At 44.4% G+C, this 22,998-nt stretch overlaps 1 protein-coding gene and 1 long non-coding RNA gene across 2 annotated transcripts in view; both read right to left on the bottom strand.

Moving 5' to 3' along the window:
* The window catches only part of LOC126522644 (uncharacterized), a 40,969-nt gene that overhangs the window by 7,337 nt on the left and 10,634 nt on the right, over positions 1-22,998 (bottom strand). The window contains exons 6-7 of the mRNA XM_050171403.3: positions 2,749-3,050; positions 1,343-1,395 (exon numbers count right to left, since the gene is read on the bottom strand). Of these exons, the coding sequence (XP_050027360.3) occupies positions 1,343-1,395; positions 2,749-3,050 (355 nt within the window). The remainder of the gene's footprint in view (positions 1-1,342; positions 1,396-2,748; positions 3,051-22,998) is intronic.
* LOC140218996 (uncharacterized) lies at positions 6,950-22,786 on the bottom strand. The gene is made up of 4 exons (XR_011895248.1): positions 22,673-22,786; positions 21,180-21,288; positions 12,891-12,950; positions 6,950-8,453 (listed from the first exon to the last, which is right to left on the bottom strand). It is a non-coding gene; the product is annotated as an uncharacterized lncRNA (long non-coding RNA).

Genomic DNA, 22,998 nt, shown 5'->3' with positions numbered 1-22,998 from the left:
AGCGGGAAAGCGGGCAGAGTTGTTCAGTGCATCGCGACGCACATGAGGGCTGTTGTACACGCACGCATTCGCGAGTTAGTAACCCGAGTTCTGTGGTCTCTGTGAGATAAAAAAAATGCCATTGACGAACTGTGCCGTGAATGGGTGCCAGCATTGCAAAATTTACAGTCACTCAAGTATCCTTATGCGATTTGAATGCGAGAGCATTATGACGTCTCTAATTGGTTATGTCCATGGTACATGATGTCATACATTGTCACGTGTCCTTCACAACTCTACTTTAATCCACCTTGATCTACCTTGCTCTAATTTGTACGTACCTTAATCCACTTTACTCCACCTTAAGTTCTAACTTTCACTTCACTCTAATTCCCCTTAATTCACTTTATATTTCACATTACTCACCCATAATTACTACTAATTAAAGTTATACCATTTATTATCTTCTTTATGACTACTGACGTCGTACAAGACAATGATGATGTCACGGATGATGGTGATCGTTGGTACTATTGCTTGGTCAGGCCGGATTTTCTGCCTTATGGGACATATAATGACTTCACATTAATAATAGCACTACTGGCATATCCTACCACTTGACTTGGCTTTAAAAAAATGCACCTGGCGCATGCAGCCAGTGAAAGCATTCCTTTCAAGATCAGTTTGTGTTACTTGGAGAGAGCCGTCACTGGGGCGTAGATTAGATTCGGGCACCACCTATTACTGTGCAATTCATTCAACGCTTCAGAAAACAGGAACAGCAGGAATATCGGTTTGATAAACAAAATATAACTTTCTTACAGCCAGAGCCGCACTTGTTATCTGCTTCCCACCAATGCTGGCGTGTAATCGCTGCCGCGCTCACCTATCACTGTTTCCAGCACATTTATTGAGCACAACTACATCCTCAATGCAGATCGGAAAATTCCGATAACAATTGTTCGACGGCGCTTTACTGTTTACAACTACGTAACTGTATGACTGGACATTCAGACCACTAAGCTCTCCATTGCACTAAATAAATGGGTACGGAGTGCGGACTTGGCAGTCTGTACAAAGACCCCTCGGACATCGGATATCGAAATCTGGTAATATGCAAGAACTTTCTCAATATTTCGGTCACAGCTCGGCACTAGTGGCTTATGCTCAACATTTGCGTAAATTTAAGGTTGTGCCACTTGATACGTCGACAATTGATTGTTCGTCGTTGCAGCTAAGGATATTTAGTATAAGTTCCTTGGTTGCAGGCCCGCGGTGTTTAAAATGGCGGCACAAGTACAGCACAAGGGAGTAACAGTCAACAAGGAGGCGCTCACTCCGTGCAGCAGTTGCAGGCACTTACCGTGCTGGCGTCGTCGTTGCGTGGGTGCAGGGCTGTCGAACGAATCCCAGTCGCTGCAAATGGCAATGTAATATTTCAGGAACAGTTGGACATAATCTACACGAACTACACCATCAGTGCCGTGCAGGTTCTGAAAAAAGTGACAAGATAGCGGACCGTTCGCAGCATGTGTACGTCGAACAGCGGCTTTCAAGGCCTGTTTCTGGCGAAGTCCTATAAGCACTTATTACAACCTATGAAAAAGCAGTAAGCCGCAGAATTTTCTTTTGAACAATGCCTGTCTACTCATCGCAGCGCAATTGTCGTGCTGCGAATGGCCGCTCTGTGACAGGATTGAGACGTATTCAAAATTTTGGGAGGCAGCATGGAAACAAACAAAAGAAAACAAATTATGCAATTAAAAGAGATGTATATACCGGAACTTTCGTTTTGGTCTTTCCTTTCCTTAGCCTGAACCAACACGTTACATAAGTACACAAAAAGGGTAAGACGCCCTGGCCCTTCCCTATCTGCTCCTTTTTCAATTTTTGATCACGCAACTCCACCCCCTGGTGCTAATCTGGACCCACCCTTGGCTCCAGCCCCCTGCTAAACCTAGCCCGCCTATCTTTTACTGAGGCCACTTGCCTGTAGACTTGTAGTGCATACTTCGCTGCAGCCCCTTCAGAGTAAAACATCGTTTGAGGGCATGCCGAAAGTAGTACTGAAAGCTGGGCGAGTTAATGGGTGTTCATGGTAAAACTAGCTCGCACAAAGAACGAAGGACACGGCTAGCTTACAAACAGGCGCAGTTTGGGCGCACTTGTTTTGCCATGCATGCCGATAGTAATTAAACATCCCGAATAAGCACACTACTAGATACTATCAAATAGTGCCGTTTCCTTAAGGTGAGGTGGAATACGGCAGGCAGCGCGTGGTCATTCATTGCCAATGTATATTGACTATGCATTGGCGCGTCTTTAGAAGGTGAGATTATACTGCGCAGTGCTCACGTATGTAAACATGTCCATGTGCGACCAAGACAGAGATGTCATGGAAACAAAGAAGTGAATGTAGAACTTCCGCTGGTTTTTGGATGGGCGATGCAGGCCTGTATAGATTGAACGCCGACTTAGCTCTCCCCAGTTTCCTCGTTCATTTCTTAGGGGGGAGAACGTTTCAGAAGTGCAAGTCACGCGACTGTGAACGCAGGTATGGGCATTAAGGCAGAAATCGAGGTATAAATAAGCTATTCGATAGCATAAACCCGAGAATATGGCGATGGCGTGGCGTATGAACGTTGAAGGCAACGACGGCGCAACCATATGGGAGTATAATGTGCGCGCGCATTTCTGTCCGCGCGCGAGAGTGCCTGTATGCGACCCTGTCTGTCGCTCGATCTCCACGCGTGTGCGCGACGTGCGTACCTCTGCACGAGCAGCTCGACCTCGTCGCCCGTGGTGTGCGTGTCCATGATGCGCTGCACCTGCTCGTACGTCTTTCCCGTGAGGGGCACTCCGTTCCACTCGAGCACGCGGTCCCCCTCGCTCAGCTGTCCCAGCGTGTCGGGCCGGCTGACGCGGGCCACGTAGGCGCCCAGCTGGCCGTTGCTCATGCGCTTGCCGCCCACCACGCGCACGCCCAGGCCTCCACGGCGAGGGTCGCGCGTCAGCAGCACGCGCCGGGCGCCACCCCGGCTGCCGCCGCCCACCATGTCGGGCTCGGGCTCCTGCAACGAGCATTCACACAAACTCACGCGAGCGCCACTCAGTGGTCTTCACTTTAATGAATGAATGAATGGAGGAAGGAAGGAAGGAAGGAAGGAAGGAAGGAAGGAAGGAAGGAAGGAAGGAACGAACGAACGAACGAACGAACGAACGAACGAAGTGAAATGAAAACAAGAAAGGGAAATGAAAGAAGGAAGGATGGAATTAATTATTCATAGAAGGTGCGGACGTTACAAGAATCTGGCTGCGCGATTTATCCAATTACCTGATGAAACCTGCTGGGAAGATGACAGCACGTAAATTGAAAAGAAAAGAAACACAAAACGTGGATATTTATAAATATGACTAATATGTCTTGATGTACAGCGCTGCTGTCACCGTCTGACGAACTTGGAAAGGGCCTAGTTGGAACACGATCATTCTGTGATCAATTTTCAGGCGAAGCTGGTCTAATGAGACGCAAGGATGTGCACAAGTGCATTCACTCGTCCTAGGAAAGGCCTAGCCAGTATGCATGCTACAGTGAATTAAGCAGATTGCTGAATTAATTGAATTGAATGATGTAAGAATGTAATGAAGTACAGAAAAATATGTTTATGTCATTTTGTCAACTGTTCTACAAAAATACTAGTCTTTCAGGATTGTGGGCTCTACGCGGAGTTTATCGTAATACCTGACATGCGCTTGAATGAAGAATTGGTAGTAAAGAAAAGGGGGGGGGGAGGGGGGTAGCAAAGTTTAAACCAGGCAAGCTGTTGGAAGTTGGACCTCCTCAACAACTCTCCTGAACAGTGACTGGAAAGCCATAATGACCAGAACTCTATTCATTCCTATCACGGTGGGCACCAACACCGGCGTCGAACACTGTGAACAGTAACACCTAGCCCAACCGGCGCATGCTAGATGAGGACCGCCAAAAGTGTGGGTATTCGCTTAGGCACGGTGCGCATATATCTCAGCGGTGAAAGCCAATTTCTGTGGCGCTGGAATGCGGCGATGTTTTCAGATCAACGGCAGTTTGGAATGCCGCTCTCGTACGAGCAGCCGTCAGTATCGATCGCGTCCGGCCAGAATAACCGCAGCAAGGAAAAACCCAACAGAAAAATAATGTATTCCGTTCTCTCTCTCTCTCTCTCTCTCTCTCTCTCTCAACGCGGCTCGCCTTTCCGGCCCAGGAAACGGCCTGCTAAGCGCTGTAATAAACTTGCCAGCGGATCTTTTACGTCAGTTCATTTCGCTGCTATTGCCTTTCGTCAAAGCGGAAACCAAAGTTTCGACCTAACCAGTCGGGTCACTCTAAATTTTTTCGCTACGCTCTGCGGCCGCCTACAAGACACCGGTGAACTGGTTCGAGCGATCGGCAGCCCAAGGGACCGCGAACAAATTTACCAGTTGTACGTGCAGTCCGTACGGTCGGACACCTTAATCTGCTCATAGCTCCAATTGACATGTCCTTCGCCATAATTTGAGAAAAAAAAACATGGCGTAGTGTTGCCGCGGTCACTAGTCAGTAAGCTCATCTTCCACGGCTTTCATAAGTAGATTAAAGGACCTGACTTTTTTAGCACGTGCCATTGAACCAAATCTAGCTATACGCCCCGCCTGTACACAACAGGAGTAGTAAGATATGCAGGTAAGATATTACACGCTGTGCGCGTAAACGCTAGCTTCTCCATTATATTTGTCTTTGTGTGGCGAAACCCATTTTAGGAATCAAATATTTATGCACGCAATACGCATCGAAGCTGGCTTCCCTGGTATAATAGTTTTATTGTGGGGAAGCCCGCTTCTGAAATCAAGAGATCATTCACGCAGTACGCGAAAGCTGTCTTCTTTACAGTATGTGTATTTATGTGGCGAAGCCCTACTTTGCGATTCAATGTCCGTGCGCACAGCGTGCATCAACACCAGCTTCTCCCCTATTGGCATCTTATTGTGGCGCAGGCCGCTTCTGAAAGTAAAAGTTCGTACGCGCGCCCTGCGCGATAGTTTTCCTCACCGCGTGTATCTTTGTGTGGAATCAAATGATGCGAATAGCATTCTTGGCATACTAAGACCAGTTTTCTTTCCGGCTATCTAGCTAGCCACATTTCCCACCAAAAAATGAGTGCCGTTCGCGTGGGCACGCACCACTGAGAATGTACCGCTCTTTGAATAAACCTCTTTGATGTTACCTTGGGTCACTGTCTGCTACTGGGTACGCGCGGACTCCACTGCGGCGCTGCCAGAGGGCGCAGCGCGTCCAGAGTGAAGAGCGCGAGAAGATACCGGCACGCTCATACGTGACGCGCTTCGGCTATTCGCACATTTTGATAGCAATTGCAGTTGAGTTCTGTCCAAATTTTTAGTGCCAGCAACATGCATCAAAGCTGGCTTCTCCACAATATGTATCTTATTATAGTGAAGCCCGCTTCTGGATTTAGCTGTTTGTGCACGCAGCGTGTTAAATCTTGCTTCTGTAGTAAAGCTTCTTCCTGGGCGAGTTCGTCGACGTACATTGAAGCCGTCGTAGCGCAAATAAACACAGGCAAAGAAGCGGAGAGGACACCAGGAACGCTAACTCACAACTGGTTTATTGGGTCGCCCCAGAGAAACAGGAAGGAATAATCTATTATTTCCCGTTATTTCTGGGGCGACCTAATAAACCAGTTCTGAGTTAGTACCCGCGTCGTCCTGTCCTCTTCTTTGTCCTTGTTTACTTGCGCTACAACGACTTCTTGCTTCTGTAGTGCGTTATTATGATAAAGACCGCTTCTGGGAATTCTATGCACGCAGCATGCGTCAGATTTGGGCTGTGCATTTGCAGGTAGAAGCGTCTCTCTGGAAGTCCTTCGTTCTGTGAGCACGCGTCGTCAGCGCGGGTTTATCGCTCTCGACACAACATAAGGTGCATACTCCTCATGGCAGTGATTGCAGCGTCTGTAGCCGGAGCAATTATGAGACGCATTAGCTTATCAAAGATTTTAAAGCTGGGCGAAAGCGGGTAATACCGGTGCCACAAGGCCATTTTCGATTGCGATCGAGCTCCATCTGGATCGAAATTCTGGACCGCGATTGGCTCCCTTCCGCAGATTGAGCCAAGAAGCCAATCGCGACCGAGAAATTCGATCCGGATCGGGCTAGACCGCGATGAAAAGTGCACCGTGTGACACCCATATAAGTGGTGGAGCGACCAAGTGGGTTGTCATACACTGTAAAAAAAATTTCTTCAGTTTACGGTCAAAGTTGCAGGTAAAACGTTGCCGGACACTTTTCCGTTAAATGAAAAACGGTCTTTCCGTAGAACGGACAGGCCGTAAAAATTATTTCCGTTAAATGGAAAACGGTGTTTCCGTAGAACGGACAGGCCGTAAAAATTATTTCCGTTAAATGGAAAACGGTGTTTCCGTAGAACGGACAGGCCGTAAAAATTATTTCCGTTAAATGGAAAACGGTGAGCTCCGTAGTTGTGATCACAGAATTGACCGTATTTTGCAAATAAGAAAAACGGTGAGTTCTGTAAAACGGAAATGCTGTAAATTGAGCCCCGTACTTGCGATTATAGTACATGACCGTACTTTGGTAATGAAGAAACGGGGACTTGAATGCTCGTGTTCTCGAGCCAAATTGTTTCGTTCATTGGAATAAGTTATTTTGGGCAATGAACCACCCAAGTCGTACATTACAATGTGGATAATGTGCAACATCATTTAAGATATAGCTGGAAATGGGGCAGAAATCATAGCACACAGGAAATACACCACACAGAACGTGCTGTGTTTGCATGTTTCCTCCTAGTGTCATTGTTTTCTACACCGCTTATTCTTCGTGTCAATGTTGTCATGTTGCACTTGAGTTCTACACCCAACATGTACACAGCATACATACAGATTTGTGTTCGAGAAACAACAAGCCACTTGAATCTGAAAAAACCTGTGTTTATTCTGCTTTACTGAAAAAAGCAGGGTGTGAGACTGGGCTAGTTGGTATTCCATGCTGAAGTGACCAGCGCAAGAGTGAACGCGGGACACTAAAAAAGTGACAGGAACAGGTGCGAACTTCCAATTGGTGTTTATTACGAAAAGGCATGTATATATACTCTTGTGCACTTGATCATAATCAGTTACAAGAGCACACTAAAGCCGCCCCAAGGCCTAAGGCGGCCTCCCACATACAGACCCCAGGTATGCAACTTCTTTAATGTCAACGCTAGGGATAGTTTGCTAACGCAGTTGCCTTATGCGATATCTGCCCCCTCAATGATGGGCCTAGTGCTTTTTTGTGCGTTGCTTGCTATTATTTCTGTTTTTTCAGAGTGCATGACATTTGCATTGGGAGTTGTGGATTCAATGGAAACCCTCTCTCCCTTTTGTACTTTTGTATTATGTTCCTGTAGTCTCATATTTAGGCACCTTCCCATTTGCCCCACGTAACGCTGCCCACAGAAAAGAGGTGTGCTATTCACTACTTCCCCGAGCATTTCACGAAAGCTTTTCTGTGAGCAATGTTGCATGAAATTGATTGTCTGCTGACAGGGCTGGTTTTGGCACATAACTGAGATAACTTGTTGGGTGCGGGAAAAACGACCTATACTCCCGCCCTTTGGTCTATTTTCTTTAGTTTATGCAAGATAGCGTGAATGTATGGGATGACTGCTAGATTCCTGCGAACAGTATCACATAGGTGTAAATAAAGAAAATAAGCCAAAGGACTGCAGTCTTGGTCATTTCTTCCACGCCCCGCAAGCTGAGTTATGTGCCAAAACCAGCCCTGTCAGCAGACAATCAAAATCATGCAACATTGTGCACAGAAAGGGTTTCATCAAATGCTCAAGAGGAATAGTGTATAGCATACCTCTTTCCTGCGGGCAGCGTTACGTGGGACAAATAGGAAGTTCCCTAAACTTGAGACTACAGGAACATAATCGGAATGTACAAAAAGGGAAAGAAGGTTTCCTTGGAATCCATTGCTCCCAATGCAGATGTCATCGACTGTTTTAAAAACAGAAATAATAGCAAGCAGTGTGAAAGAAAACACTAGACTCATCATTGAGGCAGCGGCTATTGCAGAATGCAACTACATTAGCAAGCCATCCCTATATGTAGCACTGACTGTTAAAGAATTTGAATATCTGGGGTCTGTATGCGGGAAGCCGCCTTAGGCCTTGGTGCACTCGTTTATTTGTGATGACCATGTTGACTTGCACGTTTGTAACAGATTATGATCAAGTGTGCAAGAGTACATATACATACCTTTTTGTAATGAACACCGGTTGGAAGTTTACGCCTGTCCTTGTCGCTTTTTTAGTGTCCCGTGTACACTCTTGCGCAAGTCCTTTCCGCATAGACACTAGAAATTGGCTGACTAGAGGAAGGATTGGTTGAGACTTGGAATGACTGGCTGCTTGCAGAGGCCTTCGGCTTTGCCTGAAAAGAAAGAAGCACCAATCAATTAAGGCTGTTCAATTATTTACTATCATCATCGCTATTGTTACTCAGATAAACAATGATTTCGTATTCACAACTGTCACTACAAGTGCTCTTGTCAAAAGAAATGGTTCAGACTCAGCCATGTTGATATATATTCATTCGTAGCCTTATAGCATAAAAAGCTTCAAATAGAAAGGACCCAAGTCAATTGATGGTTTGCTTGGAACAGCCAAAGATGTCACGTGCACATTATGACATTTGGAGATTACATCTCCCATATTTAGGTAGAGCTGCCATGGCCACATACTGCAGACCATAGCTTTCAACTTTCACTGCTCCATTAAACAACCTTGCAGATTTTACTGTTTCCCAAAACAATGAAGCACTCTTGAAACAAGCGCAAACCATGCATGTTGTTTACTTCCGACGCAGAACAAGCAAGCCAAAGATATTGTCCAGCTGACAGGCTGGTAGAATAGCAACAATAGCAACAATACAAAAAACCATGCTTGCACCACAACTGTGTCACGACAGCTGTCAGCCCCTTTCGGATATGGTTTGTTGTGTCACGGAAGAAGTACCAATGTGTAATATTCTTTTTACTCAAGCAGTGAAAATTGAAAGTTACGGTCGTGAATGCATCAACATACCCTTCCCAGCTTCATAAAAAGTTATAATATTGCACTGTGTTCACCGAAAAATTTGCCCTTTTTGTTAAGAAGCCTGCAATTATGCCTGGACCCCATACATGGCTCTGGCAGGCAGTACTGTTTATTCTGTCCGTTTCTTGACTTGCAATCCCATAACGAAACAAATAATGCAACATATTTTTCCAGATTGCATTGCTTCATGTGAATGCGCTTAATTCGGGAAATTTCTGAAATGAATCCAGCCTCTACTAAAAAATTTTAAAGTAGAGTAATTCATTAACATGCCTAAACATGAGCACTTCCCGTAGATTTTGAGAGCCAATGAGGACAGAGCTATTTGCTCAAATTTCTACGACTCATGGCAACAGGATGGCCAAATTCTGCGCTGTTAGTAAATGCAAAGAAAAAAAACTTTGGTCAATTTGTGCAATGTTTCGTTCCAAAATTTTCCTTCTTTATACCATAGTGGGGATACTCTGAGGTAATTGGTTGGAATTAATGCTATTGGCCTGCAGTCTGGTACAAAATATTTTTAAAGCCGCAGCGACAACACTATTTCCTTCGGGTCTATCCAAAATGCAGATTCGGCAAAATCCAGGGAAAATGCTTCTAACTAAACAGGTCATTCTATATTGTTTTTTGCAGAGACACCTTTTTTTTTCTTGGAAAACTAAGGTTAATTTCATTGTCGCCAGGCTCGGAACATGCCCTACTGTCTGCAGTACACATGCCACTTTAAAGGCCTGCAAGAAGGCACCAGTTATATTTTCTAGGGCAAGAAGGCAATGAAGTATGTTACTTAAGGCAATTAGCCACAGGAGTCCTGGATCAGTAGAAGAAAATTTAAAGACTATAAATTGTTTAGAAGACTTAAGTCACACATTACTGAGTCACCATCTATAGCTTACCATTAGTCTTAAAAGTACCATCATTGCATTGTGCTAAAACTAACAGAGACTGAAACCTGGCATGATAAAAATGGAGCTTGAGAATGAAGGCTTGCTCAACAAGCAACGGAACGCCAAAAAATGATATGCATGATAAATTAAAAAAAAGGCGCTTTTGAGGACGGTAAAGAACTAGGCACCATGACGAAATTTGTAAATATGCAAGCATAGGATGGAGTCAGTTGGCGCAAGCCATATATATTTACAGATTACTAGGAAAGGCCTTCGTGCCGCAGTGGACATAATGTATGTGAGAGCACTGCGCCCCTTCAATTATGCAGTCCCAGACTGTCCGCAAACCACCTGCGGCTTCTGGTCTGGCAAGCATTGACAGAAGGGCGCATCACAGTCATGTGATCCCGCTGCCTGGGACTGTCCGAGGTTTTGTTTGAAAGCACCGTGATTGGAAGCCGCTCTCCTGGCTGCTGTTGTCTGCTATTAGCTACTTAAACTAATAGGGTTTTACGTGCCAAATCCACTTTCTGATTATGAGGCAAGCCGTAGTGGAGGACTCCGGAAACTTCGACCACCTGGGGTTCGTTAACGTGCACCTAGATCTAAGTACATGGGTGTTTTCATATTTTGCCCCCATTGATATGCAGCCAGCGTGGACGGGATTCAATCTCGTGACCTCGTGCTTTTAGCTACTTGTGGATAGCACCCTACCCAGCAAATTCAGTAGCGTCGTCATCAAAATGGTGCAGTCTCAGAGGCCATGTCGCCGACACAACCATAAAGCTTGCATAATGGAATCGCAGCCTGAGCACATTGAACATGTTAACAAAGCTCAGTTTACATCGTGCTCTCGCTCTTCGGGCCCCTTAACTGCTGTATTTAAGCCAGCTCATTCATTTCCTGTAAATTTAAGCGTCATTGCCACACAAAAATAAGCAAAAACACGGTTGTGCCACATCACTGTTCACCCACAAAGCACAGGCCGATATCCTCAAAGCACGTGAAACCGTCTACTGAAGGCCTGACGTGCGTCTAGGACAGAGCACGTCTACACTGTCTACTAATCCTGAACATCCAAAAGCAAAATTTCGAATTTGGTTAACAGAAGGGATCAGCACACATGTCAACAGCAATCGGTGAAGCTCTGATTATACAGGTTGTCCCACGTAACTTGAGCCAAACAATAAAAATATGCAAATGTGACGTAGCTCGACAGAACCAAGGTAATGTTGTTTGCCGTCACTTGGAGATACTCAGATATTTTTTCATTCCACCAAAATAAATATTTCATCTTCGTTAATTAATCAACCTTTCAAATATTATAATTAGATTAGAAGTGTCCATGAGAAAATTGGAGAGCAACATGAAAAGCTCCCCATACAGCTTTCTGTTGTTCGAGACATGCTGCGTAGAAGTGTTTTTTCGAGAAAGAAGCTCGCGAATACACGCAAAGTGCTGCGAATGGACAGTCACGCATCGATTTAGTGTGTATTTGCAGGCTTCTTTCACGCTAAGAAAAACACTTTTATGTAGCATGTATTAATCATAATATTTGAGAAGTTGATTAATTACCGAATACTAATTATTTAATCTGGCAAAATGAAAAAAATATGAGTATCTCGAAGCGAGGGCAAACAACATTACCTTGGTTCTGTCCAGTTACGTGGCATTTGCATATATTCAATGTTTGGCTCAAGTTACGTGAAACACCCTGTATGCCACGCCAGCTACCAGCATGAAATATCTACATGCAATATGATACGTTTCCTCGTCCACCAGTTTCACTCATCTGAAAAGCGAAATCTACCTGTTTACTATGCATATAGCAATGAGCATTACAGATTTCACGAAACACATCAAGAAAAGCAAGCATTTGCGCCTGATCACTGTGCTTTGTCTTAAAAAACACAAGGACTAAGGTTGCAGCAATTAGACCACTCATGAAAACCTCGCATTATGGCACACGAAGCATCGATTTAACGGAAGCAATAGCTGAGTGCATGATATTTGCTGTCTGGAACGCACAAAGTACACATAAACACACAGCCTCTTTTAAAACATGGCGTCAAGCCCGCGTGCATCTTTTCAAGACAGCCACCGTCTGCTAGCTACTTGCATATGTCTGAACAAATATCTGCTGACAGCTCTGAGAGTCCGCAGAGTCTGTGACTTCTGGTAAAACGAATGCGATACTAGCTGCTCTCGGACTGGTGGATGGGGCTTCCGAAGCTGATTGAGAAAATCGAATGCGGGACAGCAGTGCTAAGCAGTCCAGGACTGTCAAGGACTGATAACCGAAGAGGCCCACTAATGCTTTGTGTTCCTATCCTATGTAATCTCTTCATACTGATCAGCTCAAGCTGCATGGCAAAGAAGTGTCTTGTTAGTGCGCTGAAGACAAGCCTCTTGCCCAAACATTGGCTATAGAGACGACCATCGTTCGACAACTGTTGATCTGTTCATAGAAGTGAGAATTCCGCGAAAAACTTTTCAATGAAGTAAGCAATATGATGATGAACTTGTTTCATAAAACTTCATAAGTACACCTGACCTTTGACTCACTTATGCATGTAAGTAAATATTATGAAATTGTCGCTGTGAACAGTTGTCCCCGACTGCTGTACACTTGTGATAAAAAATTAACCGTATTTGAAAGTTTGTATAATTAGCCAGGAGAGCCGCACTTGCTGGATGGCTCATCATTTAATTCGGAAAAAAATTCAGCAGTGAGCAGCAATTGTATCACTAATGACCTTGAACACCTTTTATAATTATTAATTTGTAAACACCTGTTGTCGAACAGCCCACTTACTGAAGTTTTGAACATATTGTACACAATTATAGCACATACTACACGAAATAAGATCTGTAATAGACCTTACCAAATACAATATTAGTGTGGCGGCAGGTCAAATGGCTCCTCAGCAATGCTTGCGTCCTTCCTGGGAGAACAAAAAACGACATTAGGCTTACACTGACAGCACCAAACCACATAATTTAAGTTGCAAACAAGTGCCCCACAACATAGGAAGTTCTAATAAGATATGGTCAACCTGCTTAACCATGTCACAGACATTGAATGACAGAATGTACTTTTATGGAGCCTCAACTCTATGAAATACATGCTAATACAAACATGCTAGTACACAGAATCAAATTGGATGCATGAAAATTCTCAGTAAACCTTTATTTCCTAGCAACCACAAGTTGCTCTTTGTGAAGTGCAACAAGTGAGTGTCTAACGTATACTAAGAAGGTGGAAAATTCGGGATCCTTTCTGGTGAATAACCAACCATATCTCTACCGGTACCCAGCAATACAAAGGTGAATTGTAAGTATTATATTGATTAAAGAAACATTTCAGTGCTACCAAGCAAGTACAATAAATAAATTATTTCGAATTCATCTTCATGTCAGGCTAATCAAGTTAATTTTCTTTAGATCACATGATAGAATGGTTCGAAAAAAATATTGGAATCTGTCAACAATGTTGAAGCAATTTTATGACAGCCTGCAGATAGCAGTTGTTGAAACAAGACCCGGGGCACGGGGAGAAAAGACAAAGAAGTGTGATAAAACAAAATGGGGCCTGTGCTGTGCAGCTACTAAATGCAGTTTTATTAAATTATGATGTGAAAAACAGCAGATGTAAGAGATGCAAGACCCTCAGGTGGTATTTTACAATGTTGTTACGGGAAATTGTTTCAAGGAGCATGACTCCTTAACCCTTCGAGGGTCAATGAAGTAAATATACCGCACCGCGAAGTACAAAAATGGTCGAAGCCATATATTTACGGCGCTGTCTGTAGGTTTAATAAGCGCAACAATTTCCTAACCTTTTCTGTCATGTGCTGCCACTATGTGGAAATACAGGAAATTTCTTTTGCACGCCTCGTTCTATCAGTTTTCGTTGCATGGTTTGTTATAGCGCTAGTTTGCTCCTGCGCGTCTACGTACTACCGCTTGTGCATTGGCGTGCGCGTGGGCGGGTGGCGGTTTGGGTTTTGTTTTCTCGGGCGGTTTCGGCTTCTTGTGCTTGCAAAACTGATGGCTATCTCGTTACTAGTCGCTCAAAAGGCTACTGCTTGTTTCTCGCTCATTTAGTGCTCGCAGGGGTGCGCATAGAAGGATGCTGCCGTGCATGCGCTTCTGTTGCTCCTTTCTTTTTCTTTTTTTGAGACTCGTGAAAACTAATTGCATCTGGTTGGTGATAAGATGAAGATTAGTGGAAGTTTGTCACACGTTTTGCTTTTTTGATGGGCACACAACCCCACAGTTCGATTACGCTATGGATGTACTATCATAAGCAATATGAAAGGGAACACAGGAACACGTGGCCTTGAAACAGACTCGGAGCGATACGCGGATGGCGCTGTGAAAAACGAAGGGGGAAAGGAGAGCGCTCTTCCACTAACTGTTGGCACTCCCACCACGCTGGCATTTCTATAAAGGAGCAGCTTACGTCATGGATCGTCCAACAGCCGATAAGACGGTGGTCGTCGCCAGTGACTTACACCGATTTACTTTCTTTTCTTTCATTCTCTTTTTTTTCTTCGTGCAACCGCTTGATAGTACTCCGAGAAAAAGTTTGCCCTGTATTTCAAACGGATTCTTTATTTGAATCGACACACTCGGTTGTCAGTGGCACCTCGAACAGCGGCGACGCTCGAACCAATGACGACAGAGGAATAGAACATTGACAAACTGTCTCTCATGCAACTTTGTTGCACGAAGTTCATTCAGAAAAATTCACGTCGCACACTGCAGTGGCCTACGCAGAGCAGTCAACTCTTAATTTGTAGCCTCAAGATGCCTCGAGTGCCTCTTAAAGAGCGGGAAGATATAATAGAAATGTCTAAAAGAGGTTATACGCAGCGCAATATTACTCTCGTGACAAGCCGCCCAATGAAAACGGTCAACCGGATTATCCAGGCTTACCGAGACGAAGGACACATAAACGATGCGCCGCACTGCACACAACCTCGATCAACAACGAACGAGCAAGACCTTTGCATCGTGGCTGCCGTCAGGGACAAACCATTTCAAAGTGCAAAGGACGTTCGAGGTGCTCTTGGCTTGAACAACTTGAGCGACAGCATGGTACGATGAAGGCTTAGAGAAGCAGGACTGCGAAGTCGCATCGCCGCACAGAAACCTCTGCTCACCGCAGCCAACAAACCGGCTCAGCTGAGGTTCGCTACTGAACACCGCAGCTGGAGCGAGAGTGGGTAGAAGTATGTAGTTTTCTCTGATGAGTCCACGTTCTCGAGCCGCTGGGACCAACGAAAGAGAGTGCGGTGGACCGCAAACACACGCTTTAGTCCGCAGAATATCCAGGAGGTGGCCGCCAGTGGACGCATGTCTGTGAACGTCTGGGGGGCGATTTCCCATGCGGGCCTAGGCCCACTGGTGAGAACTGATGGGAGGTTCACCAGTGCTGCGTATTGCACTCTGCTCGAGCACCAGATGATCCCCTATGTGTTGAACGGGCCGCACCCGGATGGGTGTTATTTTTTCCAGCAGGATTTGTCTCCCGTTCACACATCGGAGGACGTGGCGCGCCTTTTGGAAGAGCGAGGGGTAATGCAACTTCAGTGGTGCGCGAAGGGTGCTGACATGAACATTATGGAGCACGTTTGGGGCCGTATGAGAGTGAACCTTTCGAAGAGCTCACTAGAATTGGCGAACTCCGACCAACTATGGGAAGCAATAGAACATGAGTGGAGGCGCCATCAGCGTGATACCGCATTCATCGAGGCTCTCTACGCGTCTTTGCCTCAAAGAATGGAGGCCGTCGTTCAAGTCGACGGTGGCATGACGCATTATTAGGCCACCAACGAACAAAACAAAGGATGAGGATAAGCTGCGATAACGCTATTGCCTTATTTCATTTGCTTCAATATCTCTTTAATATTCGGCAAGCGCCAATAAACTTATTTTGAACTCACCCTTAAAGACCATTTTTTCCCGGTTTAGAAGGTTTACCATAAATCAATATCGAAGTCCGGAACAGTGCTATCTTTTCTAACGATTCGACGCAAAAGGTTACGAGTGACGCAATATCGAACAGTGTTATCACTGTCTGCTGGCGATGCGAAATTCCGTACTTTGCAGACGCATGGCGGGAGTGCGAACAGTTGTTAGAACAGCGTCCCCCTTTCCACTTTGTTTCCGATGGTGGCCGCTGCGTATTACCCACATAGCTGGGTCTGAGGGTGTTTTCTACGCGTTCCTGTGTTCCCTTTCATATTGCTCATAATAGTACATATTAGTGTAAGAGCAGGAACATTTCAGTCTTGCGAAGTATTCTCGTGTGGACATTTTTAAAGCCTTGAACTATAACAATGTATTAAAATTTTTTACTCTTATAGGTTTATTTCCTTTTTTATTATTGTTATTCATGAATAAAGAGTACATATATACCAACACAAAATAATTTTTTCTCGCTTTACGGACACCCTAGAAAAATTATGGTAATTTTTTTTCAAAATAAGTCCCTAAGAATTGCAATCTGCAATAAAAAAAATCGACCCTGGGCGGTCGGATATGGCGAAAAAGATCGACCCTCAAAGGGTTAATTATATTCATGTTATCTTTAGAAACGGATGGCATAAAGGACATACTTGATGACAGTTTCATAGCGAGTCATGAACACAATGCACGCGGGAGTTAGAGAAGCATTTTTAAAAAATGCTCAAGAAACTTGCAAAAAGCAAGTTGAAAGCAAGTTTCTATAACCTCTCACAACACCGAGCTTCACCTACAAGTGTTGTAACATTTCCTGGCAATGTGCAGCACTGTTTTCACAGACATAGTTTGAATCACTGTGTCACAAGCTCTGGAAACAAAAGTGCATAAGTGCTAAACAAGCGTATATGATGCCCTGCCCCTACTGCAGAGACACATTAATCTACACCAACACATGTAGAGGGATTATGTCATCCATTTGGTAGCTTCTGATCATGTTCCAAGCATGAATCTCATAACTGCAAATTCTATAAGAATGTGACACCGACTGATTACTTGGGGACAACACGAAAAGACGGGAGAAGGCCAAACAACACGAGCGCAGGCTAAGACTTTTGGTTAATTGCACACACGCACACACACACACACACACACACACACACACACACACACACACACACACACACACACACACACAAATAAATATTAGGCCTATTTGTCTTGCCTAGTTGCAGCTGCAGGGCAGCGGGATGTTGTAAACAACCACACAGTTGAACTGCTGCATGTGCCTCTTGCTAAACTTTGCGCCAAGGCCTGGTCTGATTCACCTTTTTGAACCTAGATTGCTTGACGTGACAAATAAATGTTCTAGCTCTCCCAATAGTCTTCTTGAGACTATGGCTGACCTTCTGAATGTGATCTAACAGTGGTCACACCACTGTAGGCCAATGTTAGACCTGGGTATAGAAGTTCTCCTCAACTTGTTGAGGATGCTATTTCGTGCTTCTGTGACAGAGCTTCACAGCCGAACAGTGCATTGATGCGAAAGGCAGAATTCTCTCCTTAAAAGACGGGGCATAGATGCAGTGCACATGACACTCACCAAAGAAAACAATGAGGTCAAGAAATGGAAGATCACTGTCTAGTGGTAGTTTTCCAGTAGAACACGTTGTGGGGCTACTTGGTGCAGAGCTTTCAGAAGATGAAGCGCCAACAGAGACAACACAGTAAGAAAGAACAAAGACAGGACAAGGCGCTACTTGCAACTGTTTGTTGAGTCAAAAGCAGCTGAATATATAGCCATGGGGAGAAGGGGAGGAAAAAAACAGAAGCATTGCTTGTGTGAAGGCGCACGCACGAGAACACAGAAGATGAAGGGAATCATAAGATTAGCCAAAAGCTAAGGCTTATCTAAAAACATGCATTCATTTGTGTAAATATTCAGACACAGGCATGCTGACACAGGCATCCCCTCTATTCTTAACCTGGTTGGCCTCCAACAGTTCACGTGCCACAGTGTATTTGCTTTTAAGCACGATCGTTGTATCATGAAGCCTTGCTTCACATACTTGCTTATTCTCATTCCTGCAGGCCTTGCAATGAAGTGGCAAGTTTGAGCCATAACTATTTTTCAGCGAAAGCTTGTGCTCCCACAGGTGTTCACTAATACATCGGCCAGTTTGTCCGATATACTCTTTCCCACACTTCCACGGTATACGACCGCTTCTTCACACTTCACAAAAGGATTTGTATGTTTAATAGAACACTCTACTTTTAGAGTCATGAGATCCAATCAGGCGTCACAAAGTAGCAAGCTTTCGGGGCGCAGCAAAAACCACAGGATTTTTATATCTTGCGGCGACGTGTTTAAGATTACGCGCCACTTCGTGAGAATATGGTATAGCCACTGGATACGGCTGAAATTCCTTGCGGGCACGAGGTCGGTATACCGACCCTGCAATTAATTGTTGCAGTATAAGACTATGCACTCCAAGACTGTTAAACGTGCGATTGCCACCATGTGCCTTGAATTTACCCTTAAAGAAATGTGCTGTCATAAAGCACACAACACCTTTGACGAACAGATTTTGAAGTTGAAGAAAGCTGGCTTTCCTTGTTTGGTTTTGAGCAAAGTTTCAGAGGCGTTGAAAGAGGTGCAAAAAGAAAGAAACTGAAGCAGTGAAGAAGGTCAAACATTGGAAAAGAAAGCTAAACCAGTGGTGATACCGTATTCTCACAAAGCAGCGTATAATCTTAAACATGTCATCGTGAAATACAAAATTCCTGTGGTTTCTTCCGAGCCCCAAAAACTTGTTACTTTGTGCCGTCTGATTGGATATGATGACTAAGAAAGTAGAGTGTTCTAGTAAACACACAAACCCTTTTGTGAAGTACGGAGAAGGCGTCGTATACTGCATACCGCTGAAGTGTGGGAAGGAGTAAACCGGACAAACTGGCCGACGTATTAATGAACGCCTGCAGGAGCACAAGCTTTCACTCAAAAATGGTTATGGCTCAAACTTGCTGCTTCATTGCAAGGCATGTGAGAATGAGAATAAGCAATTACGTGAAGCAAGGCTTCCTGATACAACAATCATGTTTAAAAGCAAAGACACTGTGGCACGTGAACTTTTGGAGGCCAACCAGACTAAGAAAAGAGGGGACGCCTGTGTCGACACCGTCTCCGACTATTTACAGAAATGAACGCATGTTTTTAGATAAGTTTTAGATTTTGGTTAATCTTATGATTCCCTTCATATATATCTTCCATATTTTTGCACATGCACGTTCACATAATCAGTGCTTCTTTTTTTTTTCTTCCCCCCTCTCCCCATGGTTATATATTCAGTGCTTTTGACCTCAATAAACAGTTGCAAGTGGCACCTTGTCCTGTCTTTGTTCTTTCTGACTGTGCTGTCTCTGTTGGCACTTCATCTATTGAAATGTAGTTTTCCCCCTTTCATGAGCTCATCTAGCACTGTAGAGAAGACAGAAAACAAATCACTCAACCCTTTTAGTAGCCTTACTTCACGTCATATAGGGTAGAAAGTTTCCAATGAAGCAGAATACCTTTACTACGCTGGTTCTTACAGCAGCTAGTGTTTTACGACTAGCTGACAGTGTTCTCAGCAGTGAAAAGTCGCAATTAAAGTGGCTGAGCAACTTTTGATGTCTCCTACAAAGTGCCACACATGTTCAAGTAAGCAAAACTACTACTGAAAGGCAAGCTCCACTATCTGGGCCTGAAGATTTTCTGTGGTGAGCATCGAGCTGGAGCTATTCCCTGCACTCAAAGGTGTTTTTACCTTTTCTATTGGTGCACCTGAACACTGAAGCATGTTGTTGCTACAGGAACACCGGAGAGCGCATTTAACACTTGGTACCACCCAGACGTGGAGGGGAGCTTTCATAACCACATACAATGTTTGTTTTTAACAGTGCGTTTGCACTGCCTTTTAGCATGCATTGCCAAGAAGCATTTAATGGAGTTGAACATAGCCGACGTCTCCGGTCAGACAACTTCGAGAAAGCCAAGGCCTATGACTGTTATGCAATCTGTACACAAAGGCAACCATCAATTCAAGCAAATTGCTCAGAGAGTTGAAACTACCTTTTTATTTTCAGTGCCAAGCAATCTGGGCATGTACAAAATGTTAACCGGACCAGGGCAACATGTGAAGTTTACATAAAAATGTATGTGCTGGAGTTCATAGGTACTACGGTTGGTGCTGTTCACAATATCCCACTGTCCTGCAGCCGCAATTATGTAGGGCAAACCGGCCGACGACTCAAGCATTATCTCACAAAACATGCACAGACCTTTGACACAACATGGGGGAGCAACATAGCTATTGATGCTGCTTTGTGCAGTTGTACACCAAATTTTTAGCAGTGAAGTATCTTCATGACACATTTTCCTAGCAGACATAACTTTCAGAATAGCTCCCATTGTGCTAGCGTGTCATCACTTAACCTGCTTGGCAAATTGAAGTATTCAGATCAACCTGCCGGACCGTTCTGAATTGGGCTGCTTGGTGCATGTTTAGGAGGGAACCGAACAGGGCTACAGACAGGACAAAGGGAATATGTTGCTGTGTACAACGCTGTCACTTCGGACTGGCAGTAGCACTGTTCGTTCCCTTTTTAATATTCATATCTTTTGGTCGCCTGACCACGCAACGCAGCTGCGAGCTCAGGCTATAATTTTACATTGTTACATTGTCTTCCAATGTTGCACTTAATTACATCATCGCATACTCACCTGTTGTAGTTAGCTCAACACTAGCTCACAGTGAGCTTATTCGTGGCTAATCTTAGTTACCATGGAGCCCATGCATGACAGTGCTAACGATCAGTGTGCAGTGTTGTTGCATACTCATTAAGCCAACACTAGACAAACATTTATTTTATTTGTGCCTGTTTTATCTGGTGCGTCAAATCTTGAACTCTGGCACTATAAGTGTTTTTCAAACACCACTCATATGTGCAACCAAGTCAAGTATGAAACAATATCCCTTTCAAGTCGACGTGCTCATACTGAACCAATTTGTTGCCACAGGAAAACAAAAACATCAATTATCCTTTGAATGCATCTGCAAAATTACTCTACTTTCATAGGCCTCGTCATTCCACCAACATTTGCAGTCACTGTCTATTAAGACTGCATATGCAAGACAGATATACAATAGAATGGCACAGCTTACCAGAACAAAGAGCACCACTAGACAGACTGCTGTGGCACACTTTCTCAGGCCCGCTGGCTGAGAAACTGAGCACAAACCGGCACACAGACATCCTTCACTGGTGCAATAGCTGCAATTGAAGCAAATAATATCAGGTATTTTCAGACCGGTCGTCCGCAGTAAAGCAAAAACATTTTCATATACAAATACTCTTGCACATAAGCTTGTCACCGAATTACCGATTGCTGTGGTATCGTTTGGTGTCTTCAATTGTATCGTTCAACTCATTTAAAAAAAGACTTCATGAAGCACCTTCTATTCGGCAAAACAGCAGACATTTTGCTCTACATAACTCACATTTATTTTAGTATAATTATTGTATTGATGCCTATATGCTGAAAATTAGTCTACGCAAGTAGAGACAGTCAGTATTAGAACCAGCCTTTAACATCAGTGTTGACACACCTTTTGATTTTTTTATACCAGTTTGGGACATTTGTAACTTTGGATGTCCATTACACTTTCGGGCACCGCTATTCTGTGTCAAGGTTACGTTAAAAATTACTTATCACATGCACTTGCTTTACAATTACGGCCGCAGATGGGCAAAATTTACGTGGCAATCCACTCCCAGATTACGTTAAATGCTGACGTATTGCGTCAGAACGTTGATAGTCAGCCTGGTAGCTGTCTGGAGTAAAAACAAAACAAAAACAAAAATTCGCGGAACATCTGATGCCGATTACCAGCTAGCAAAATAATCAATTTCTTCTCCAGCGACCCTTAATGGGTATCACGCGCACACTTTCAAGTGCGATCGCGCACGATTGCTCGGGCTCGATCCCAAAGTGTTCCAAGGCACCGTGTTACACCAGTGTTACCTAACACTGCAGATCGCACGAGGTTACGGCAGCAAGCACGCTACACCGTCCATTCATTGTGATGTAGGGGCATCGCATGCAACATGCTCTATGAGGTCTTCATACACAAGCAGTCTTTCAATTACGGGTATGAACACAGCGATTATGCACGCCAAGCACACTGCGTCCTAAGCTTAAGGAAAAATAGAATTTCGCTGTGATGCAATGCGTCGCCGAATACGGCTAACATAGTGTTACACCGCGCCGTGAGAGATTGCTAAGGGGAACAGTAACTTCACTTTATTTTGGAATGCCAAGAACACATCACAACACGTTGCAAAACTGGAATGCCAACGTCAGTAAGCCAGCTGCCACATACAGCCGATAACGAACTGCTACAGACGACATCGTCGCTGATGTTGCTTACACGTCTCAATGTACTCTATATGAAATCAGCACAACAAACGCTACACCATTTATCACAGACTCGCAATGCCGCGGCTTTATCAATCCTCATGGCCAAGCGGGAATGTCGTAACAGGGCATTGACAGGGCATGTTCACACAACACAGTTGAGCCCGTCACCGGCTATTGCAGTGCATTTCGCACGCGCGACGTGCACCACCAACAAAAAAGGACACTTAGAACACTTACTTGCGTAGCAGTCCATCGTCGATTCCTTCTTATTCTCTCAGTGAAATCCCAAATGCAACAGGTACACCACCACCGCACACCGCCATTTCCAGCCGCTGTCCACTCTGTACTGTTGAGGCGGAGAAATGCAACCCGTCGTGTAGAAGCGATGAAGGGTGGTAAGCAGCGCCACCGCTGAAACCTCTTCCGTTTGTGTGTGCGTACTTACGATTCGCCTATGAATAATGTTCAAGCAGCGTTACCCATGGTGATATTATGTAACTGCTGGTAAACGTGGGCCGTGTCTTTTCTTTATATTCGTTGCGTGTTGATTTTTCGCTCTTAAC

The sequence above is a fragment of the Dermacentor andersoni genome, chromosome 6, assembly GCF_023375885.2.
Source record: "Dermacentor andersoni chromosome 6, qqDerAnde1_hic_scaffold, whole genome shotgun sequence".
Taxonomy (NCBI): Eukaryota; Metazoa; Arthropoda; class Arachnida; order Ixodida; family Ixodidae; genus Dermacentor; species Dermacentor andersoni.
Note: the sequence above shows the minus strand (reverse complement) of the source record. Positions and strands in the feature narration are given on the sequence as shown.